At 42.2% G+C, this 23,450-nt stretch overlaps 2 protein-coding genes across 4 annotated transcripts in view; both read left to right on the top strand.

Annotated features, from left to right (window-relative positions):
• PLEKHM3 (pleckstrin homology domain containing M3) overlaps positions 1–23,450 on the top strand; it is a 190,039-nt gene that overhangs the window by 60,147 nt on the left and 106,442 nt on the right. For all 3 annotated transcript variants that reach the window (XM_059928564.1, XM_059928565.1, XM_059928566.1), the window contains exon 4: positions 15,486–15,631. In XM_059928564.1, the coding sequence (XP_059784547.1) occupies positions 15,486–15,631 (146 nt within the window). The remainder of the gene's footprint in view (positions 1–15,485; positions 15,632–23,450) is intronic.
• On the top strand, positions 11,058–12,410 carry LOC132368654 (F-box only protein 7-like). Its single transcript, XM_059927372.1, is given in 1 exon segment — positions 11,058–12,410. A coding segment is annotated over 1 exon segment (1,230 nt). The 5' UTR covers positions 11,058–11,170; the 3' UTR covers positions 12,401–12,410.

The raw sequence follows: 23,450 nt of genomic DNA, 5'->3' as shown, positions 1-23,450 counted from the left end.
GTATACACACTGGAAGGAAACATAAGGTCCAGAACAGAAAGGAAAGGCAGGTGCTTTTCAAGTAAATCAAAAAGATAATCTGAACTTCCAAGCCAATAAGAGGTTATTGACCTTTCAAAGCAATCATAATAGAGGTGCAACTGGGGAATCACGAAAAGAGTTAGTGGTGGTTTAATATAATGTTAAATACCAAGGGAAATCACTGTAGAAAGAACATAATTGGGAAACACGATGGATCCTATGTGAGGAAAAAGGGTTCAGAGCAGGGCTGAGATTAGGGTGAGGGGAGTGAGGCGCTCGTTTGGGGCACAGAATTTAAGGGAATGCCAAAAAAAAAAAAACCAGAAACAAAACTAAACCCTCAGTAACCAAGATAAATATTATTTTAATGTAATATTATTTAAAAATCAAAATTAATCCCCAAAAAATCCATGATGAACAAGTAAAAAATCTTTAATAGAGATAGGATCAGTATGATGGATTTTTCCTTTTGCCTCAGGCTCTAATATGGTTCAGAGGAACATTCCAGTAAGACAGTTTACTTAAGATGTCTTCCTCCAAAGCTTTCAACATGTAAGTTCCAAGTTGCTCAGCCCAACATTCGCTTTGTTAATGTTGAGGGTGGTGAGGTTGACCTCCCTTTTCTGTCTAGGGTTGCAGGGGTGCCAGATGGAATCCTGGTACTTCCATGTTTAAGATAGAACTGAAGGGGAGGGTGTGTAAGCTGTGACACAGGAGCATTATTCCACCACCGGCAGCCTGCATGTCTAAAATAATCAGCTTAGTTTGGCCCCTTCTGTTTCTGCCATTGTTTTTCAAGTAAGGGTTATTGGTAGCAAGTGTTTCACCAGAAGGATTAATTTATGAAGAGAAGAGCCCCAGGCTTGGAGCAGATGTTACTCGCAGGTAGTCTAGTAGATGATGGTGCAGTGTGGACAAGGCCTCTCTTTGGAGGCACCTCTTTTGTCTAAACTAACCTAGCAGCATGAATCATTTTCTTTAGATAAGAAAGCAGAGCTGGTGAAAGGGCTTTTCCTCCTCATAATAGATGGTATATCCATCGCTTGCAGAGAAAAGTGACTAAGTAGGGTCAGTACACGGACCTTTTATCTTGCCCTCTTGTCTTTGTGCTGTTGCAGGGTTTCTCAACAGTGGCACTATTGACATTTGGGGCCAGATAATCCTTTGTTGTGGGAGGCTGTCCTGTGCATTGAGGGATGTTTAGCAACATCCCTGGCCTCCATCCATTAGGTGCCAGTAGCTACCCCCACTCACCCTTTTGTGGCAACCAAACATGTCCCAAATTACAAATGTCCCCTGTTGGGACAAACATCTCCCCTGGTTGAGAACCACTGTGCTACCAAGAAACAAGGGCAACCAACTATGTCTCCTCTTCCTCACTTCTTTATAAAGTAGTAAGTGTCTTCTACTGAAATGCATGTTGATTATTTCGTACCACCTAATAGTTTGTAATGAGACCTCAGCCTCTTAATGGGTAGGTTTAAGTAAAAGTACTAGAACTCTCACCGACCAACATTCAGTATAAATATATCAGATGCTTTCAGTCACAAGTAACAGAAGATTGAATTCAAATTGATTTGTACAATAAAGGGGAATTATTCTCAACCGGCTGAGTTTTAGGCGTCAATTGATCTGCCAGTTCAAATTTTTTGAACTATTTTTTTTTAATTTAATGCTTCAAACAGCATTTTCTCATTTAAACCACCCGCCCCTTCTGACTGATAGATTTCTTATATAACGGTCACAGGCTCAAAATGTCATGGGCCTCTTTGACAATCCCCTTGCCATGCTCTCCCCATGAATCGCCTACCAAATCGTTTGCACTTTATCTCCCAGTATTGCCTTCTTTTTCCCCCTACCTGCTCCCAAGCCCACTGCCTACCCAAGCTCAGGCCAGGGCAGTAACTTATCAACTGGTTCTCTCCCCTCCCAGTGTTTTCTTGCCAATTAATCTTTCCAAAGCACAGATTGCTGTTCTGCTTCTAACAACTCTAGCTGTTCCTGTATCTTACTCGTTAATACTCATCCCGTATTGATTAATAAGGACTTCTGCCCTGAGCATTCGGGAGTCTTATGTTCAGTTTACCGTTCCAAGCTCTTTTCCCGACACCCCTCTAGTTACAGTGAGCTTCAGACAACTAGAATAGTCAATGTTTTCCAAATGAGCTTCCATTTTTCTGACTTGAGCCTTCCTTTTCCAAAATCTCTTTTTTTCTTCAAGGCCCAGCTCAAATGCCCCTGTGTCTACACAGCCTTCCTCGATCTCTACAATTAGAGCTACTGCTTCCTCCTTTGCTCACCTCTTACTGTCTTCTACTTGCCACCTTACAGATTTGTATTCTTGCCCCCCTTCACCCTTCATATTCAGAGGAGATGCTGATGCTTGTGAGGTCCAAGGCTGAATGCATCGATGAACTAAATTGTGTTCTTGTGTATAATTGATTCATATTTTCTGTGCTTGTCATATTGTCATCCACAAGGAGACAATTTATGTGATATCTTCCGTATGGAGATAGCTACGTGGAAACTCACCTATATAATTCATTGTTGTTCCTCATAAAGTGCCATATCAGGTGTTTCATCTAGGTCCTACCTTTTTCACTAGATGTACAACCGTGGACAGAATTACTGTATCACCCTCTGTCTCAGTTTCTTCATCTGTAAAATGGGGATAATACCTACCTCACAGAATGATAAGAGAATTAAATGAGTGTGTGTGTGTGTGTGTGTGTGTGTGTGTGTGTGTATGTAAAGTGCTTAGAACAGAACCTGGCATATAGTAAGCACTATGTTAGTATTTGTTTATCCATTTGCCTATTTATGTATTATTTCCATTTTAAATTTCTTACCATTTTCTTGAAAGTCCTTAGGAAAAGAACAGACAGGCATAGAAGTTAATGAGAAACTCTAAGAGGAAAACAAGTATGAAAAAAATACTAAATTTAGACTGATTTAAATATACTAGATATGGAATTTATAACATTTCTTATTAAACTTATCTTACACTACTCTAAATACTGGTATTGAAGCATCTTATCATAAGAATTAAAAGTAATTCAACAATTCAAAACATTTCTTTGGAAATGGAAATCCATGTCACAGATCATTATAACTCACTGTAGCTATTTAGTAGATAGAAAAGCAGTCAGAATCTCTCAAACAGTGCACATATTTACTTACTTGCCTTAGCAAAAATCAAGATTTATTGCCTTTCAAGATAAATTTTGACTAAATATTGACTCTAGGTTCTCAATCATTGTTTACCTGAAAGACCAATAAATCTTGACACTTCTCAACTTGAGTTGGAGTCTACTTGGTATTTATTCATTTATTTCATACGATTTATAATCTTAATAACAACATACCATGAAATAAAACAAATAAACATTATAGAGTTTAGCAAGAGCAGAAAGTCTTTAGTTTCTATTTTTTTTTCTTTTTTTCTTTTGCTGCAGAAGCTTTATTGTTTCCATTTGATCCACAGCTCGGGAGAGGGCTCCAGGGTGGTTAAAAAAACTGCCTAGTGGCCGCAGGGGGCAGAAGTTCTGACACCAGGGGCATGCAGAGGGGTCCTTCAAAGTCCACTGGGCTCTGGAGGCTCCTAGTCCTGTTGGAGGGTGAGCCTTCTAAGGGATGCTCACCCAGTCCCGCCTGCAGAGGTTAGTCACGTGCAGTGCATCTCCTTGATGAGTTTCACCTCCTCATCTAGGAAGTGGCTCTCCGGATGTCACAGTGATGGAGGTCTGTGCGAGCAGAACCCAGGGCCCGCAGATCCCACAGGGCCTAGTTCAGGGTCTTCTCCAGGGTTTCACTCCACTCCTCTTGGGAGGGCTTCTGCATGTTCTGGAGGAGGGTGCAGCCGCCACACTAATTTTGCATCTTGAAGAGACGCTCAGTGCCCTCATGCTTCTCCTGAACCAATTCCCAGAAGTGGCTTACACCTCCAGAGCCACAGCGTCGCAGTGGAACTAGAGGCTCAAAGAGAGGTGGGTGCAGGAGGCCCGCAGATGGCTGAGCAGTCAGTTGACAGCGGCCTCTACCTCGCTGGAATAATTCTGACGAATCTGGTTGGGATTAAGGAGCTAACCACAAAAAACGGTGTTGGCCGGTCCCGGAGACAGAGGATGGCGAGGGTCCCAAGGGTCGCGACTAGAAAGGAGGTTGGAGAGTGGTCAGAGACAGAAAGAAGGGGTGTCCCTGCGTCTGTTCCATCCAGACATTGTCAAAATGAGACAGATCTGTGAGACCACCAGTGTGCTGCCTGTATTTTCAGTCAGCAGTGATTACCTGACATGATTTTTCTCTTCATTTCTTACTTAAACATAGCACCTCTAGCTCTGTTAATACAACATGCAAATCGAAACTGACTTAGCAATTTAAATATTCATTGTGGGGGGTAAAAAAAACCCTCAACTAACAGCTTGTAGAATACTTTCAAATTTTAAACCAATTAGTGTTCAGATTAGGTTTTTTTAAAGATCTTTCTTTGGTTGCCGTAGTCCTGCAAGTATAGTCAAGCAACACGTGATTATACTTGTAGATGACCTCTGTCTTGGACAGTTGATGTCTGTTGGTCTCAGTTGCCTCTGTCTGTCTCTCTAGATATAATGTGCCACTGAATAATCACTGTGTCCAGGAGCAGTGCTCATACTTTACAAGCCTAACATTTGCCATCTTGCTGTAATGAAACGAAAATTCCTTAATTAGTTACATCCATAACTTCAGAGGAGTTATTTACTTATGTTCTTAAGGACATAGCTGTCCTAGCAACAGCTATGGTCCATTCTACAAGTGCCACGTTAAATTATCCTAAATGTGTGTCAGCCACAGTAGGAACAGTTTCCTTCCGAGTGTTACTTATACTTTTTAACGTGTCAGCCATCTGACTGTGTAGCCCAACTTTTTGAGTCAAACTTTTGATCAACAATGAGAGACAATTTCTCTTTACAGTCTCTCACTGCCCTGAAAGTCATTTATAGACAAACGTAAAATGAAGCCCACCAGAAGAAAATTCTTTTCTGATGAACAGAAATGAATTTCAGTATAGCTTTGGAAGCAACCAGTCAGTACATTTTAGGATTGTATTTGAGTATGTGTATTCCCTCCCAAACTTGAAGTTTTCACCCCCTGGGAAGAGAATTCCCTACCAGAGGACTTAAAACCTTATAGAGAAAATAATTTTGAAGTATTGCTCTCCAAAGTTGAGACCATATACCAAAGAGACCATCAGCAGTGTGCCATACTAGTCACATGAGCAATTAGAGGTAGAACACAATTGATTTTTCTTGATTTCCTGTTTTCTTCCTTTATTTCCATTTGAGATGCTTGTGGATACTATTTTCCTTATAACAGACAAAACGCATACTCAGAGGCATCTGTTTTCATGTGCCGATTCTCCAATCCAAATACTTAATGTCTGGGACTTCCCTGGTGGCGCAGTGGTTAAGAGTCCGCCTGCCAATGCAGGGGACACGGGTTCCATCCCTGGTCCGGGAAGATCCCACGTGCCGCAGAGCAACTAAGCCCGTGCGCCACAACTACTGAGCCTGCGCTCTAGAGCCCACTAGCCACAACTACTGAGCCCGCGTGCCGCAACTACTGAAGCCCACATGCCTAGAGCCCATGCTCCGCAACGAGAAGCCACCACAATGAGAAGCCCAAGCACTGCAACGAAGAGTAGCCCCCGCTCACCACAACTAGAGCAAGCCCGCACACAGCAATGAAGACCCAACGCAGCCAAAAATAATTTTTTAAAAAATTAAAAATTTAAAAATTAAAATGTCGGGCTTCCCTGGTGGCGCAGTGGTTGAGAATCTGCCTGCCAATGCAGGGGACACGGGTTCGAGCCCTGGTCTGGGAAGATCCCACATGCCGCGGAGCAACTGGGCCCGTGAGCCACAACTACTGAGCCTGCGCGTCTGGAGCCTGTGCTCCGCAACAAGAGAGGCCGCGACAGTGAGAGGCCCGCGCACCGCGATGAAGAGTGGCCCGCGCTCGCCGCAACTAGAGAAAGCCCTCGCACAGAAACGAAGACCCAACACAGCCATAAATAAATAAATAAACCCAAAAAAGTTTAAAAAAAAAAAAAAAAAAAAAAGACTAGCACAGCACATATTTCTTTAAAAAAAAAAAAAAAATTAAAAAAAAAAAAAAAAAATTAAAATGTCAAATACTTCATGTCTTAATTGATTTTATGACTAAGTAGATGTCTCCTACGTTATGGGTCACCACCTGGTCCCAAAGATGTAGAGTAACTTGGATGCTTGAGACAGGAGAAAGTTTTGCATCACTTATTTCTAAGTAGGTGTTTCTCAGTGTCCCTCACCCTTGCCCTCTTCCTGTTACAATTATGTAGAATTATGTAGCCTCGGTTCCACCTGTGTTAACTCGTGAACACACGTGTGATCAGTCTCACGTGCCAGCTCCTTCCCCTCCTATAGAGGAGGATGCAAGTCTGGGGCCCAGGTTTGCTTTGCTTCAACTTCCCTTAGTGGATACCAAAGCTACCTTGCAAAAATTGCTTCTGCCCTGTGTCCAACAATCCTTTGTTTAAACACCGTGCCCAGCTTTGTGCTAATCTTAGGCTCATTAAACAGAATTTTCTGCTGTATACCCAATGTGACACCTTATTTTATTTTATTTTATTTTTTAACATCTGACACCTTATTTTAAAAAGTACTTATTCAACATTTACTTAATGAGCCAATAGTTATAGACTGTAAGCTAGGAAAGCTAAGTTCTTTATGACTTTCCCCCCTAATTCTTGTAAAACAAGAAGTCATTGAAATCCGCATTTCCATTTTCCTTCATCTTGGAACATCTGATCCCCGGGGCACATGATCAGGCTCCAGGCCTTCAGTCAACATTTGCCCAGCGCTCCCCACAGCTCACTGTCTCCCACCAGAACACTGGGTGGGAGGGGGGAGGCAGGGACAGGGCCGTCCCCTTCCCCTCCCATGGCCGTTGCTCCTTACCCGGCGTGCACAGTAGAAGAGGGATCGAAACTTGCCAGTTTTATTTTGTCTATTTTAACAGAGCAAATGAAAATTTGTCCTCTCACTCTCTTTCTCTTCTTTCCTCTCTTTTAGAAAGGCACCTTCTCTTCTCTCTATTTGCCCCTTTTCTCTTCTTAGATCATTTCTTCCTTCCAAATACAAAGTCCTGGATTTCCCTTACCAAATGAGGTGGAGGGGGTAGCGTGGCTGGCCACACTTAGGAAGCATTGGGTGCGTTCTTTCCCTAGTGAGAGAGAATCACCTGGACGCAGACACAGCTCTTGTTACTTTTCTGTTGTGCCCATGAATTTTCCACCTGCTGGCGGGGGTGGGGAGGAGGACTGTCGTTGGGAGCCAGGAAGTAGAGAGAGGTGGTTGGCTTCTCCTCAAGATCTCAGCTTCAGTAACATCTCATTGCAGCCAATTGAGCTAACTAGGTACCCTCGTTAGAAGAAAGACTGTACCCTTGTCGAGAATTATGCCAACGTTTCTGCTTCAACCCCCAGCAACAGATTCTTTTGGGTGTCTATAGTGAAAGGCCCCTTGGGAAATGGACTGTACAAGCAGCAAATAGGATTTTGGTTAAATGGTGACATTTGTTTCCCAAAGTGTATCAGAAGGGAAGCTAAGCTCTTCAGAGCGTGTGTTCATTAAAGATTTGAAGTGGGGTGGGAAGCAATAAAAAAAAAAAAAAAAAAAGGCCAGTGGGTTCTCTTGTGAGATAGTTTTTTGTTCCTATGAATTGAATACACTCTCTGAAAAGTTTCAAAAAGAGACAGAGAGGAATGTTTTTGCTTTGATCCTACATGTGGAGTGTTCCCTACTACAAATGCCTTTTAATTTAGAAACATTGTTGAAAAGTCTGTTTGAAAGTACATGAAAATATAATATGTAAATAAGTTCTAATTAGTTATTTCAATTAATTATTTTTTGTCTCTGCTTTGCAGCTCTATTTTTCTCCTCATAATGTCACTTGTCAGAATCCAGCTTTGGCCTCCTCCAAAAAATGTGTTTTTCTAAAGGTCATTATTAAGAAAACACACTTTTCCCCCTCTGGTTGAAAACCTCACAGTGATTAAGTAAAATCCCAGGTTGTGTATCTTTATGGGGAATTGTTTCAGACAGTTTTAGTCTATGATTTGCTAGTAGGATATTAAAGAGAGAAATCTTGCAGTTAATTGAAAGAACGGGTGTCTCCTTCTTCAAATAAATGGTATGTGTTGTTTTTTAGAAAATGAATCTACACCAGGCCACTGACTGGCCTCTAATCTTCTTTCCTGACCATCCTATGTTCTTTCAAAGACAAATACATTGGATTTGGAGATTAAAAGTTTTAATTCTTTCTAAGTCAAATAAGATGCTTCTCAGTGGGGACAGTGAATGCTCTGGAAAAAATGCTGGTAAAATGAATTGTTGTTTCTACATAGTAAATTTTTGGAAATTGACTAAGAACTTGAAGTGTTGATTTTGGAAGCCTAGAAATTAAACTGTGTGACGAGTTATGAACTTTTCACTTAGCAGTCTGCCCACCCGCTGCACTTTACTTAAATAGAATGAGAATTTTAGAGCTTGGAGGGACCTTTGGAGTCACCTAGAAATCAGGGAACAATCCCCAGCTTTTACCCACCACAGTACCTGGTGGTGGTTGGATGGGTAGAAATGCAGGTTCCTGGGCCCTACCCCAGGTTTACAGAATCAAAATCTCTGGGCCCAGGTGGGAGGTGGGGGAGGGCTACATTTTTCACAAACGTCTCCAGAAAATTCTGATGCTCACTGAATTTGGCAAACCACTGATTTAGGCTAACTCCTTTATTTTGAGGTGAGGAAAGCAGGCCTAGAGAGTTTGATGGGTCAGGCTCACCATGTTCCCTAGGAAAGAGCAAGCTTCCTGACTCTAGGCTTGTGCTTGTCTCTACACCATGTATCCAAAACACTCCTAAGAATGGGGATAGGTTGAAACCTTCTGGGTCATTAGGAGCTATCAAGCTTTAAAACAAAAAAAGATTTAGTGAGCAAAATCAAGTTTATTTGGGAATATCAGAAGAATTGCAATTCGGGACATGCAAACTGCTGTGAACCACAGGCAGGTCCGGAGAACAAAGGAGAGGAGCAGTTCTATTATAGAGGAAAGGGGAAGTTGGAAGGAGCTCTTTTGAAGGAAAGTTCATTGGAGGACTGTGAGTATTCAGGGCTGTGGTGGCTTCTCATTGGCTGGGTTGTTGCTGGGCGAGGAGAAAATCTTCCTTCTTCGTGCTAGGCTGTGTAAAGGAAGCTGCCACAAGTGGAATGTGCCTGAGACCTCCCCTTTCAGGGCTTCCTGCCACCGTTTTGAATGAGGTTTTCCTTTTCAGTTTCGTAGGGTGATTTCAGCATCAAGAGTAGGAGAGCATGGTCCTAAATAAGTTATGAAGGTAAAGACACCAAGGACTAGACGTATGCGTTTATGTGCTGCTGCTTCTGTCTCAACTAAAATGGGCATGAGAGGCCGGGCGGCAAGCGGGGTGTCGCGGGGCCCGCGCTCCTGGACTGCGACGCGCAGGCCGGGCGGCGAGTGGGCGCTGGGGCTGCAGCTTGCGGCTTCCTGGCTCCCGGAGGTCATGGCCCGGCGTCTCGGGGGCTCCCGTCCCCTCCAGGTTCTGATACCCGGTTTGCAATTACATTGAACAACAAGGATGCCCTCACTGGAGATGAAGAGACCTTGGCTTCATATGGGATTGTTTCTGGGGACTTGATATGTTTGATTCTTTTTTTTTTTTTTTATAAATAGACTGACACCAAGCATTGTACATGGATGACCACAACAAAAGCAACAATGATTGCAATTACCAAACATGAAACACACTCATACTATGTCATAATATTGACATTCAGTCCAGTAATCCTCCACTGTAACAGCTCCTTTACTTTGCAGTGAAAATTGATTTGTATATTCTTTGCCTCTGAGTCCTTGTGGGATTTTTTTTTTTTAATTCAGACAGAAAGTCACAAAAATTATACTCATCCTCATCAGTTCACTCAGTCCCATGTAATTCATTTTTTTTTTCATCTTGATATTTTGTTAGCACTTTTATGAGTTCATCAGTTTTTCATTAGAGTTCTGAAAATGCTTATTCATTCAGTTCAGCAGTACAGTCAGTTACCAGAAACCTGTACTTGTCAGAGTCTTTTCCATGAATTTCTTGAAGATGAAACCCTTTTATAGGAACATATTTGCAAAATCATCAGAGTACACCCAGAACTGTCTGTAAATGACAAAAGACTTAAAAATGACCACGGTTAAAGATTTGATGAAAGTTCATAATAATGCAGTTGACAAGAAAATTAGTTATTTCTGAGATATACATTTTAAAGTAATAACTAGGATTATTACTTATAACATTATACCAGAACATATAAGATTTTTAGAAATTTCATGTAATGTCTGAAACATTTATATTAATATATTTCCATACAAATAACCCAATGAAAGTTTAGTATTAGTTGTTTTGTTTGTTTTTTTATACTGCAGGTTCTTATTAGGCATCAATTTTATACACATCAGTGTATACATGTCAATCCCAATCGCCCAATTCAGCACACCACCATCCCAACCTCACCGCAGTTTTCCCCCCTTGGTGTCCATATGTCCATTCTCTACATCTGTGTCTCAACTTCTGCCCTGCAAACTGGCTCATCTGTACCATTTTTCTAGGTTCCACATACATGCATTAATATACGATATTTGTTTTTCTCTTTCTGACTTACTTCACTCTGTATGACAGTCTCTAGATCCATCCACGTCTCAACAAATGACTCAATTTCGTTCCTTTTTATGGCTGAGTAATATTCCATTGTATATATGTACCACATCTTCTTTATCCATTCGTCTGTTGATGGGCATTTAGGTTGCTTCCATGACCTGGCTATTGTAAATAGTGCTGCAATGAACATTCGGGTGCATGTGTCTTTTTGAATTACGGTTTTCTCTGGGTATATGCCCAGTAGTGGGATTGCTGGGTCATATGGTAATTCTATTTTTAGTTTTTTAAGGGATATGTTTGATTCTTGAAGATGCCTTTGCAGCACCTAACTTACCTTCATCCACAGATTCAGAGCATTCCTCGCTCCAGAATAATGACCAACCCTCTTTGGCCGCCAGCTCCAGTCAGTCCAGCATGCAGGATGAACAACTGCGTGATTCATTCCAAAGACAGGCAGCCCAATCTGATGTCTGGAATGATGGCAGTAGGTCAGGGCCTAGTCAAAATTTTGAAGCTGAGTCAATTCCAGATGTTGTGGATATGGAAGAGGGCACAGGTTTCTATCCCTCAGAACCAATGCTCTGCAGCGAATCAGTGGAAGGGCAAGTGCCACATTCATTAGAGACCCTGTATCAGTCAGCTGACTGTTCTAACCCCAGTGATGCCCTGATAGTATCCATACATCTTCTCATGTTGGAGTCGGGTTACATACCTCAGGGGACTGAAGCCAAAGCTGTGTCCACGCTGGAGAAATGGAGGTCGGGGGGCGTGTATAAGCTGCAGTACACACATCCTCTCTGCGAGGGTGGCTCTGCTGCTGTCACCTGTGTGCCTTTGGGAAACCTCATCGTCATAAATGCTACACTAAAAATCAACAATGAGATTAGAAGTGTGAAAAGACTGCAGCTGCTGCCAGAATCTTTTATTTGCAAACAGGAATCAGGGGAAAATGTAGCCAAGTCATACAAAGATCTTCAGAAGCTCTCTCGCCTCTTCAAGGACCAGCTGGTGTATCCTCTTCTGGCTTTTACCCGACAAGCACTGAACCTACCAGATGTATTTGGGTTGGTAGTCCTCCCATTGGAGCTGAAACTGCGGATCTTCTGACTTTTGGTTGTTCGTTCTGTCCTGTCTTTGTCTGCAGTTTGTCATGACCTCTGTATTGCTTCAAATGACCAACTTCTGTGGAGGTGTGTATATCTGCGGGATTTTCGAGATGATACTGTCAGAGGTCGAGGCACAGATTGGAAAGAACTGTACAAGAAGAGGCACAAACAAAGAAAAGAAGCTCAGAGAGGGCGGCATGTGATGTTCCTGCCATCGTCACCCCACCCCATTCCATTCTACCCCAACCCCTTGCACCCCAGGCCTTTTCCTCCTGGTTCTCTCCTTCCTCCAGGAATTATTGGTGGTGAATATGATGAAAGACTAACCCTTCCTTATGTTGGGGATCCAATGAATTCACTCATCCCTGGGCCTGGGGAGACACCCAGACAGTTCCCTCCACTCAGACCACATTTTGACCCAATCGGCCCCCTTCCAGGACCTAACCCCATCTTGCCAGGGCGAGGTGGCCCCAATGACAGATTTCCCTTAAGACCTAGCAGGGGTCGGCCAACTGACAACCGGCTACCATTCATGTGACTGGTTTGTAATCTCACTCTGGAGCTTGTTTTGGTTTTGTTTTTTTTAAACTATGGATGTCATCTTGTTGGGGTGCTATCTCTAGTGTTTTCTGATTGTGGTGGTGAGAAATGCACTCACAGAAGCCTTTTGGTAGGTATATTTAAAGCTCCAGGGGTGGTATGGCCCAAAGGTTACTGCATGACAGGGTTGGCCTTGGGAATAGTTGGTTCCTGACATCCCCTCTCTGAATTACCCTCTAGAATGAAGGTTAGACATTGATAGTGTTCTGCACCAGAATAAAAAAAATTAAGTGTGAAAAAAAATAATAATAAAATAAAATAAAATGCGCATGAACCCTAGCCATGTTCTCTCAGCCTTTCTCTCTTTTATGAGCCTGGAGGCCTGTGCAAAGTAGTGAGGATGTTTAGCCTGTTTAGTTGAACCTCACCATGTTAGGCTTTGGGCCTGTGTGCCCGGTTGATATACACATTTGTAGGCTATATGCTTTCTTAAAATGCACATTTGTGGGGGTGGGATAGGGAGGGGGGGAGGGAGACGCAAGAGGGAGGAGATACAGGGATATATGTATATGTATAGCTGATTCACTTTGTTATACAGCAGAAACTAACACACCATTGTAAAGCGATTATACTCCAATGAAGATGTTAAAAAAAAATGCACATTTGTGTATTTTAATATTGCCTATGTATGCTGCATCTAGGAGATTATAATAAAGTCATTAAAAGTTACAGAATAATAAACCCAGTAGGACCTACTAAAGCATATATAAACATTCTGCAAATGCTTGCTGTTTATTATATCCAAAATGCAAACAAGCAAAAAACTAAAATAACTTAAATTTATTTTTGCAGTGTTTTATGGTGAGAGTTTCAGCTGTAATGATGATCCTGAATTTCTATAAGATTACGCTCATTTTCTGAATCATTAGGGAAGACTGAATTCTATTCATTGTCACTTCAGTGTTAAGTCAGTTTCACTGTCCACTGAATTTTGGAAACAGTGTCGCAGTGTCTAAAATGTGTCAAGTTCTACTCAACTCTGTTTCACAGTCCATCTATGAACGTGTCTAATGTGTAATTCTTAGAAGGGGCAACATATTTGCACAGGGATATTCACCAAAGTAGGCTGTTTTCAAGAGACAGGTGACCAGGTTAGGAGGATCAATTCCAGAATAGCTCTGGGAAATTAAAATCTCTTTATATGCATGAGGGTGTTTATGTGCCAGATAATATTGTTTATTGTCTCTTCAACATAAACATTTATTGCTGGTCTATCATATGTAAAGCGCTACAGTAAGTGCTAAGTTTAAAAAATACATCTGAGCAGTTTGTCGTGTGGTCAGGGTTGTACAAGCACGTCAGAAAGCACAGTGTTTAAGGGGGTGCATGCGCTACATGCTGCATAAGCAGCGCGGTCAGTGGGCGCAGCACATGGCGTTCCAGTGTTCATAGCCTAGAGATCGTGACAGCACCTCCCACGCCCCACAGAAGCAGCAGGTGGGTTTGGTTCTTCCTTGCCCTTCACACATATCTCAATCCTCAGCCAATCTGAGAAACAGGAGCTTGTTAGGGTTTTGTTGCTACTCAACAGTAAAGAAATAGCTATCCTAGGAAGAAAGGGTATTAAGCTCTGGAAGCGTAATTCCAATACATTTACTCCCCGTCTGTCTTTCAATACCTCTCGTATCTAAAAACAATAGGATCTAATTCTCTTTCTGGAGGGTACCCTGTGAAACTGCTGGATGACTGATACCATTTTATTTGTGATTGAAATGAAAGCTCTAGCAATTTTATGATGCTTTCATTCATGAATTCATGGGAATAAGTATCTTCTTAGGCTGGCAGTTTGTTAAATAAACATGTTTGAGCTCCTTCTAATGGAAGTGGGCTGCCACACTGGTTATATTATGATTACTATGATTATTAAGAGTAATCTATTTTGTACCCATATTACGAAATGGGCTTAATGTGAGATTTCTTTGATCAATACAGGTCTTGGTACCCAGCCATGAAATGGGCCATGAGGGAGGATTTCTAAAACAAAAGCAGTGGATGAGAAATGTCAGAAAAACGATGCTGTTTGTATAATCCTGATTATCTGTTCTGAATGTTGTCGTTTGGGTTGATTATGACAGAATTTCTGTTGTCAGTAGAATGTAGTTCCTCCTAGCTAAAGGGAAATAAGGGCTTCTTTTTGGCAGGGCCATGATTATTACCAGGTCCCCTGACAGTACCAGGACAGTACTGACAGAATCATGGCCTTCCTGGAACATGAAAAGGGCCTTTGCAATCACTTGCAGGCAATCAGTGATGGGCAGGATTTGGCAAAGTAGAGATCAGAGAAAAGGGCGTCGTGAAAGGAGAAATAAATCGTGCCAAGATATGGAGGGTAGAGTAAGCACACTGTTTATTTGGGGAACAGTGAGGAGAGTCCTCTAACTGCAGCAAAGAGGTTCTGTTCCCATTGGAGAGTAGTAGGAGTAGGCAGTTGGAAAGGAGAGATGGGGACCAATCAAAGGACACATTCCTTTCATTGATTTTTGTCAGCCAAGAAAGGCTACACATCAGGTTTTAGGATCATTTTAGAATCAGACAAGCTTAGAGCCAAACCCAAACGCCATCCCTTACTGGCTGGGTGACCTCAAGACAAAATGCTTAACCCGACTAAAACCTTAGTTTATTCCTCTGTAAAACAGAGCTCATAATATCTTCCTCATAGAGATGCTGCATGGGTTAAGTAAGAACCTGTATGAGAAGCCCCCAGCCAACTGCCAAGTGAAGTAGGGTTTCTGAGGAGGAAGCGAGGAGATGAAAGGGGGTTGGTTGTAGAGAGACTGGTCTCTGGCCACTATACACAGAAGAGGTGGGATCAGAAGAGACCAGAAACAGTACCAGGGTCAGCAATCCCCGAGGAGGCGAAGGGGTGGGAGCTGCCAGGCTAGGAAAGAGGGGACGTGTCTGTACACATATTCTCTGCAATTTCTTTCCTATCGTAGACTTTTGTTTCACTTGAGGATTGTGTAACTTCGTTCTGTGGTGTTAGAAGTACAACCATCACCGACTCTTTCTTTTGCCCTGAACAGGATGCCAGCGGTCCATAGGCCTTTCCAATGGGAGAGCCAAGGTGTGCAATTACAGCGGCTGGTATTACTGCAGCAGCTGCCACGCGGACGACAGTTTTCTCATCCCGGCCCGCATAGTCCACAACTGGGATACTTCAAAGTATAAGGTAGGTACCGAAACTGGGTTCACTTCATAATAGCGATTTGGGTATTTACATGTTGTCATGTGGATTCTAAAGATAATGAGATAAGAATTTGAGGCAGACCTCATTAAGTAGTCTCATAAAAGCTACAACTTCATGCTCTTTTCCCACTCTATACTTTCTTTTTTTTTTTTTTAATTAATTTATTTTTGGCTGCATTGGGTCTTCATTGCTGCGCGTGGCTTTCTCTAGTTGCGGCGAGCGGGGGCTATTCTTCATTGCAGGTGCGCGGGCTTCTCACTGCAGTGGCTTCTCTTATTGCAGAGCATGGGCTACAGGTGCACGGGTTTCAGTAGTTGTGGCATGTGGGCTCAGTAGTTGTGGCTTGCAGGCTCTAGAGCGCAGGCTCAGTAGTTGTGGCGCACAGGCTTAGTTGCTCCGCGGCACGTGGGATCTTCCCAGACCAGGGATTGAACCCATGTTCCCTGCATTGGCAGGAGGATTCTTAACCACTGCGCCACCAGGGAAGCCATTGTGTTATTTCCCTCCCTTCTATGGTTTTAACTACCAGGGCTCATATGCTGTTGATTCCTACATTTATCTCCAGCTCTGGTTTTGCTACTGAAAGTGAGATCTGTGGATTTAACTGCCTGATAGCATTTATCTCAACTGTAGTTTTCAACCTAGTACTCCTCAGGACACGTGAACCAGTTAGCTCCATTGCACAGCATTTCCACCCTTGCATAAACGAGGTAATCGAGTTTGGCAAGTCGAAGAATCTAACCCCCACTGGAGTTGTACTCTAGGCTTAGGATTTTTTTCTGGTCCTGGGTCCTGCCACCCAATAGAGAATTCTGTTAATCTGATCGGACTAGAAGCTTTCCTGATCCTTCTGCCAGAATATCATCACATCTGCCTTGAACGAACCTTCCATGCAAGGTGCTTCGTACAAAAACAGGCTGTATGATGGTTTTTATACCTCCTTGCTGATAGATGTCTTAGACTTCCTTTCATTGTAACTGTAAGTCACTCGGGAGCAAGATAGGCAGGGAAGGAACCTGTAGCTGTCACCTACCTGTAATCTTTGAAGTCTAAAATGAACATGACAGTTGTGAGTGGCCAGTTGTCTTGGATCCTTTTCTACATCCCTGGGCAGCTCTGTCTCCTGTTCTACCCAATAATCATCCACATCTTCACTGTCTTCAAGATGCCTCATCCCAGTCCTTCTCAGCATATGACCTTGCCTCCTACTTCAAGGAGAAAATTGAAGCTACGAGATTTGAATACGAATACCTACAAATCTGTCTACATTTGTACCTATCCTTACTCTTTCCAGTCCTGTGTTGGGAAGAAGAGCCTTTTCTCTTGTTTAGAGATCGTCCTTCCATGTGTGCTCCAGATATTTTTACCCATCTCGGGAATCCCTGCTGTTTGTTCCAGAGCTGAGAAAGGCACGTCCTCCTTGGCGAAAGCTCTGATGCTCCCCACCTTCCCCATTTGTGCTTTGCTGCTTCTCCCTGTGCCACCATCACGCATGCGTGGGTTTCTAGAATTGCACTTATTATAGGGGTTAACAGCAGGAGCTTGTTGTTCACCAGGCCTTTGTCCAAATCCTCCCTCCACCTCTAATTAGGTGCTTGATCGGTTGGGGCAAATTACTTGAACTACCGTGAGTCTCCATTTCGTAATCTGTAAAATGAACCCAGATTACCTGGGTTCAAATTTTAGCTTTGTCATTTACTAGCTGTCTAACCTGGACAAGTTGTTAGTCTCTCTGTGTTTCAGTCTCCTCATCTGTAAAATGAGGACAATAATAACTCATAGGTTACCGATGGTTAGATGGGTTCATGCATGCGAACAAAGTACCTCGCGCACATAGTGTTTGTTCACATAAGCATTTGTTCTTACTACGCTTCATGTATTTACCTAAAAGAGTTGTGTGAATTGGGATAATATAAGAAAAGCACTCTTTGACTGACTGTGGGAAGTACTTAAAGAATGGAATGAAGTGATTATTTTCATGATCCTCACATTTATATACCAGCCGGCTGCTTATCTGTCTTCTTACTAAAGGTGAGCTTCCTGGGTGCTGGGGACCTGCCTTAGCACAGTTTCTGGTGCGTAGTAGGTAAGCAGAACTGTATAGTGAAGCCGGTCCTGTGGGTGCCTCAAACTCAGTATGCCCCAAACTGGCTTCCTCACCCTCACCAGCTGTCTTCCACCCCTCCCTCACTGCACGTGGCCACCATTCCCACCCCCATGCTGGGAGACATCCTGGCCTCTTCCCTCTGCCACACCGGCCCTGCCTAATCAGTTCGCAGAAATCCACAGCTGACTGGGAGCTCTGAGGCCCTGCACCCCACTGCACACGCGGCCCCACCACACAATCCCAATCCTCAGCATCACTCACGGGAAAGAATTCTGCCGCCTCCCAACCGTGCTTCCTGCCTTCGGGTCTTGCCCAACAGTATTTCAGAAAAGTCCCAATTTGCCCCAACATTATTCCCAAGAAGTCCCATTCTCACCTTGGGTAAATGTTATACCCTCTCTTAGTCTCTGTTTCTTCACATTTAGAATGGAGATAATAGCAGCGATAGTACCTACTTCACAAGGTCGCTGTTTGCTTAAATGAATAATTCGCAGAAAGCACCTAGTGCAGTGTCTGGAATGTAATAAGTGCTCAATTAATGCCAGCTTTTACTCTGACTGAACATAAGATAAATCCAAATCTCTTAGCCCTACAAAAGACTGTTTGTGATCGCTAGTCCCAGCCTTTCTAGCCCTTTTATCCACTCCCTCCCCGCCCCCGTGAGTGTCTTCAGGAAGATCGCTCTCCTTCCCATTGCCCAGTCCCGCCAGGCTATGTCACACCTCTTGTCTTCCTCTTGCCCTCATTCAAATCCTAAACCCAGCTTAGACCTCATTTCCTTTCCTGATTTTTTCCTTCCCCTCAGCCAGACAGTTATCATTCTCTCCTCTGCATCTTGTACTTGACACTCTGAATATAGGCTATAAATATATTTGCCATGTGTGTATTAGATAAAAACTTACTTAGAGGGAAAGGACACTAGCTGAGTTTGAACAGTTTAGATTAATCTATTTGGAGCAGGGCTTTGACAGCTGAGAGGTGTGTAGAGAGCAAGTGAGTGAGGCAGCCCCAGCCCTGTGATCGTTGAGGGCTTAGGCTGGTGGCACCTGCCCACAGAATATGTACCCATCAGTGGAGCTAAAGCAGAAAAGGTGGCACTGAATGAGGAAAGTGAAAAACTCAGGAATGGTTTATGAAGCCATGAAATGGAGGAGATTCAGGTCTGTTTGTAGTGATGGCTGAAGGCCACTCAAACCATCAATCTAGCCATCACTACTGCTTGTAGTCTTTCTATAAAGCAGATATTTTTGTGGTGGTGGTCATTCAAGTGACAAGGTTTGATTTTGAGAGGATAAGTAAGTAATAAGGATATTAGGTACCCTCACTTCATCCATGAGGAAAATGTCCTTTGTCAGACCATTCCCTCCCTGGATCTCAGCGGACCAGGGAAGATTTTAAAGCAAGAACAGAGCTGGTCAATTTTATCTGGATCATCTCTCACTGGCATTAAGTAACTATATTCCATTTAGTCCAGTGTCTGTCTGTCTTTGCTCAGATGCCAGGATTTAACTTAATGTTCCTAATTGTGAGGATCAATTCAGACCTATCAGTTTCCAAGACCAGACATTGTTCTGTTAGATCTGCCTGCTCTCCTTAATTGCAAGTACGTGACTGGCTTGAATATCCATTTAAAGAGTGAAAAAATGGTTTTGCAGAGCAGAATGAAATCTGTCATCTTAAGCGTTTCCTTGTCTGCCCTCCAGAGTAATAATAATCCTAATTACTTTTAAAGCAGGATTTCATCTGTTTTCCAGTGTACATCCTGCAGATTGAATTGAGCCCCAGGATTACCTAGCAGCTAAACCCTATCCTCCAATTTTATAGCCATTTTCTAATGAAATTCTCTTTGAAGATAACTTTCCCTCTACCACCACCCCTCCCAATTCAAAAATATCAAGCATGACAAAGAGGTGGTAAGGAGCACAAACTTAGCCTGAACTCTTCCTAAATTGTGCTTTTAACAAATATTTTTGTATCCTAGCCTGAATATTCACATTCCATTTAGCTAGGGGTTTTCCATGTTACATAAGCCATTTCCTATCTCTTCATCTTGAGAGGCATTCAAGGCAAGCTCTATTGCCCTTGCAGAGCTGGAGAGTAGCTCACTGATGGGAAAAACCACTTGTTCAGAGTCATTTGGAGATTTTGAGAACAAATTGTAATTACAGTTAAGATTTCCTGATTCCTTCTCCGTTAGCCCATAGTGCCTGTTTTAATAAGACCAAGAAGTATTATGGTTGGAATTGATCTTATTAAAACTTTTGCCATGATTTTTCATAATAGATGATGGGAAAAAATACTGGAAGGAAACATTATACCAAAGCAATCAGTGGTTATGTTACTGTGGTAAGATTATGGGTGATTTTTTTTTCTCTAGTAATCTTTATTCTCCAAACTTTCAGTAATGTGATTACATTATTTTTATTATTTTATAAATTTTAACTGTCACGTAGCTCCGTGACAGTTTCCTACTTCAGAAAATATGTACTAGAAATTAACCTTTTTTTAATGCCTCAGAATTATAATTATAAATATGAGTGTTCTATCTCGTGATCAATAACTTCAATGTGGTTTAATATGGTATGGGAGGCTATTTTTTCTGTAAGGAAATTGCCTTGTACCGCTATACTTTTATTCTTCTTTTTTTGAATATAATATACTTTCACATTTCGAGGTTTAAAAATACAAAGGACATGTACACATAGATAATCTCCCTCCCTCCTCTTCCTCTCACCCACAGGCAACCAAATTACTCCTTCCAGAAATATTTTACATACATGTGTTTTACACAGAAATGTCAATTGGCAATACAGTATACATGCTGCTCTTAGAAAATATTCCATTCAGATCATAAAACTCTTCCTTGGGCTTTTTTAAACAGCCATTCCATATATATATTTTTTTAAATTTATTTTATTGTATTTTATGTATTTATTTTTGGCTGCTTTGGGTCTTCGTTGCTGCGTGCAGGCTTTTCTCCGGTTGCAACGAGCGGGGGCCACTCCTCGCTGTGGTGGCGGGCCTCCCACTGTGGTGGCCTCTCCTGTGGCGGAGCACGGGCTCTAGGCTCGCGGGCCTCAGCAGTTGTGCGGCACGTGGGCTTAGCTGCTCCGCGGCATGTGGGATCTTCCCGGACCAGGGCTCGAACCCGTGTCCCCTGCATTGGCAGGCGGACTCTCAACCACTGCGCCACCAGGGAAGCCCCCAGCCATTCCATATTACATCATGAATTTAACACACACACACACACACACACACACACATACACACCCCCGTTTATCCAACTTTTCCTTGTTTTGATGGACATTAAGGTTTTTCTAGTCTTTCTATTACAGACAGTGATTCAGTGAATAACTTTATACATCATTTTGAATGTAAGTTTTTCATTCACGTGTGAGACTATCTGTAGGTAACTTCCTAGATGTAGGTATGTACACCTGTGAGTTTGATGGATGTTGCCAAATTGCTTTCTGTTGAGGTTGTATTCTATACTTTTACCTTATCTCTTCTTGCAGGTGCCTTTCTTTCCTTAGTACCAGGATGTCAGCTGTCACCTCTCTTGTCACTGTGCTGCCTCTAGCTGTCCTTTCCCTTTTCTACTTTATTCTAAATATGTTGTGAGCTTAGAAACAAATAATCAAACTGTTAGAAGTGTGTGGTTCAGAGTCACGGCCAGAGCATTGTAAAGTACTCATTCATCTGTTCAGCAAGTGTTTATTGAACACTTACTGTGCTCACCGGGGACATAGCCTCTGTGTTGTGAATTTCTCGTGAGGGAGAAAGACAGTAAACAAATATACAAATAAGTGACTTCTAGATAAATGAAGTGTTATTAGACTTTAGTTTTGTTTTAAAGACCCACACACCAATGTACTGCCTTCTTAAATTCTGGGTTCATCTCCATTGGTAGCCCACTCACTTTCTATTTGACTGGGGAAGAGGGAAGGACAGAACAGGGACAGGGATCTCCTCTTTTAAAGAGTGATGAACAGATAGTTTTTGGTAGAGTTATTAAAAAAATAAAAGGAACTGTGAACGTAAACAATGCTAAAAAGCACGGAGCAGTGTATCTCGACGTCTGAGTTTTGGCTTGAGTTCTGCCACGAGATGACCACAGATAAGTCATTTAAGTTCTCTGGACTCAATTTTCTCATCTATTAAGTATAGGTAATGGTAGAGAAAAATGTCCCTTCCTCCGGTTGGTGAGTGGGACCTAGGCTGACTTTCATCTCCTACTGCCCCCTCCACACAGCCTGCATGACATTAACCAGGCGCCCTGTCTGTAGTCAGATTGGTTGGGAAGTGGCTGGGTTAAGCAGGTTTTCTCTAGTACTCCATGTCCCAGAGCTTTAATATGCTAACACTCTGCACTTTGAAACACCAAGAGAAGAATGTGGCATGTGGCGTATTTCTTGTTGGCCCTCAGAACATCTTTTCTGTATGACTGGTATTCCTTGCCACACAGGTTGAGAAAAAACTGAACTAGATTATCTGTACCCGTTCTTGTTATTCTGAGATTATGTTCCTATCTGTTGTATTCTGATACATCTTCCTCCTTTAACAAAAGCTGAAGTCCTCACCACCACCACATCCTCCTCCTCTGCAAATTGCTGTCTGTGGTCACCACATTGCCTCTGCCCCATTGCTTTATTACCCAGGGCTCTTTTTGTGGGGGAACATATCAGGACACTGTTCCGGAACCTTTCAGAATTATATAAACCTGAACATTTGAGAATTTTGTTTTTCAGAGGTAGCTGTCACCAGCATAACAAAAGATGTATTATGTTGAAATCTATACCAACGATGCTTAATGTTAAAATCAAATGACAACATGCTTATTTATAAATACATATGTGTATCTAGGAGATTTGTCATTACTAGTTTGTGGAAAATTATAACCTGATTGTGTCCAACTCCTCCTGAGTGTGAGATGGGGAGGAGACCTGTTTCTACCTAGACCTCCTCCTCCTCAACTCTCTTGAATCATGTTGATGCCAGGGCTGTGGAGAGAACCAGTTCACAAACTGCAACAAAACCACAGTCACAGACTGGAGTTCTTATAGCTTAAACTATTCTAAGAAGACCCATGGAAAGAAACTGTTTTATATTAATAATACTAATATCATTAACAAATATTATTTAGTAAAATACTAACAGGCCAATAGGTTGGAAAAGTGAACTGTCAACCCTGTAAAAATTGCTTCTGATGTGAGTGGAGTGGGATCATGAAAAAGAATGCCAACTTAAACCATTCACTTTTTTAAAGGAAAGCATAGTGGGCTTATCCATCTGCACTTATGAGCTGAGTTTTCATATCAGAAACAGCACTCAGGCTTTTGATGTTTTTCATAATTTGGTAGGCAAGAAGTAGGACAGTAGCTCTTGGCTCTTAGGTAGAATGTTATTTAGTGTTCACATATAACTCATGAAATATTTCTATTAATAAGAAAGAAACTTTCTCTCACATAAACTTTGTCACTTAAGAATATCATTGGCTTCCTTCCTTAAGTAACTATATATTTTTTAAAAAGCTTTTTAATTACAGTTGAGTTTGAAAGTAGAATGCTCATATCAGTATGGAGGGTGGTTTTGAACTTAGGACACTGTATCCCCACTGATTTCCTATTTTACAAAAATAACATTTCATGCCAAATTTTGAGTTCTCTCAAAAATTCCCTCACTGATATAAGTGGT

The sequence above is a fragment of the Balaenoptera ricei genome, chromosome 7 (assembly GCF_028023285.1).
Source record: "Balaenoptera ricei isolate mBalRic1 chromosome 7, mBalRic1.hap2, whole genome shotgun sequence".
Lineage (NCBI taxonomy): Eukaryota > Metazoa > Chordata > Mammalia > Artiodactyla > Balaenopteridae > Balaenoptera > Balaenoptera ricei.
Note: the sequence above shows the minus strand (reverse complement) of the source record. Positions and strands in the feature narration are given on the sequence as shown.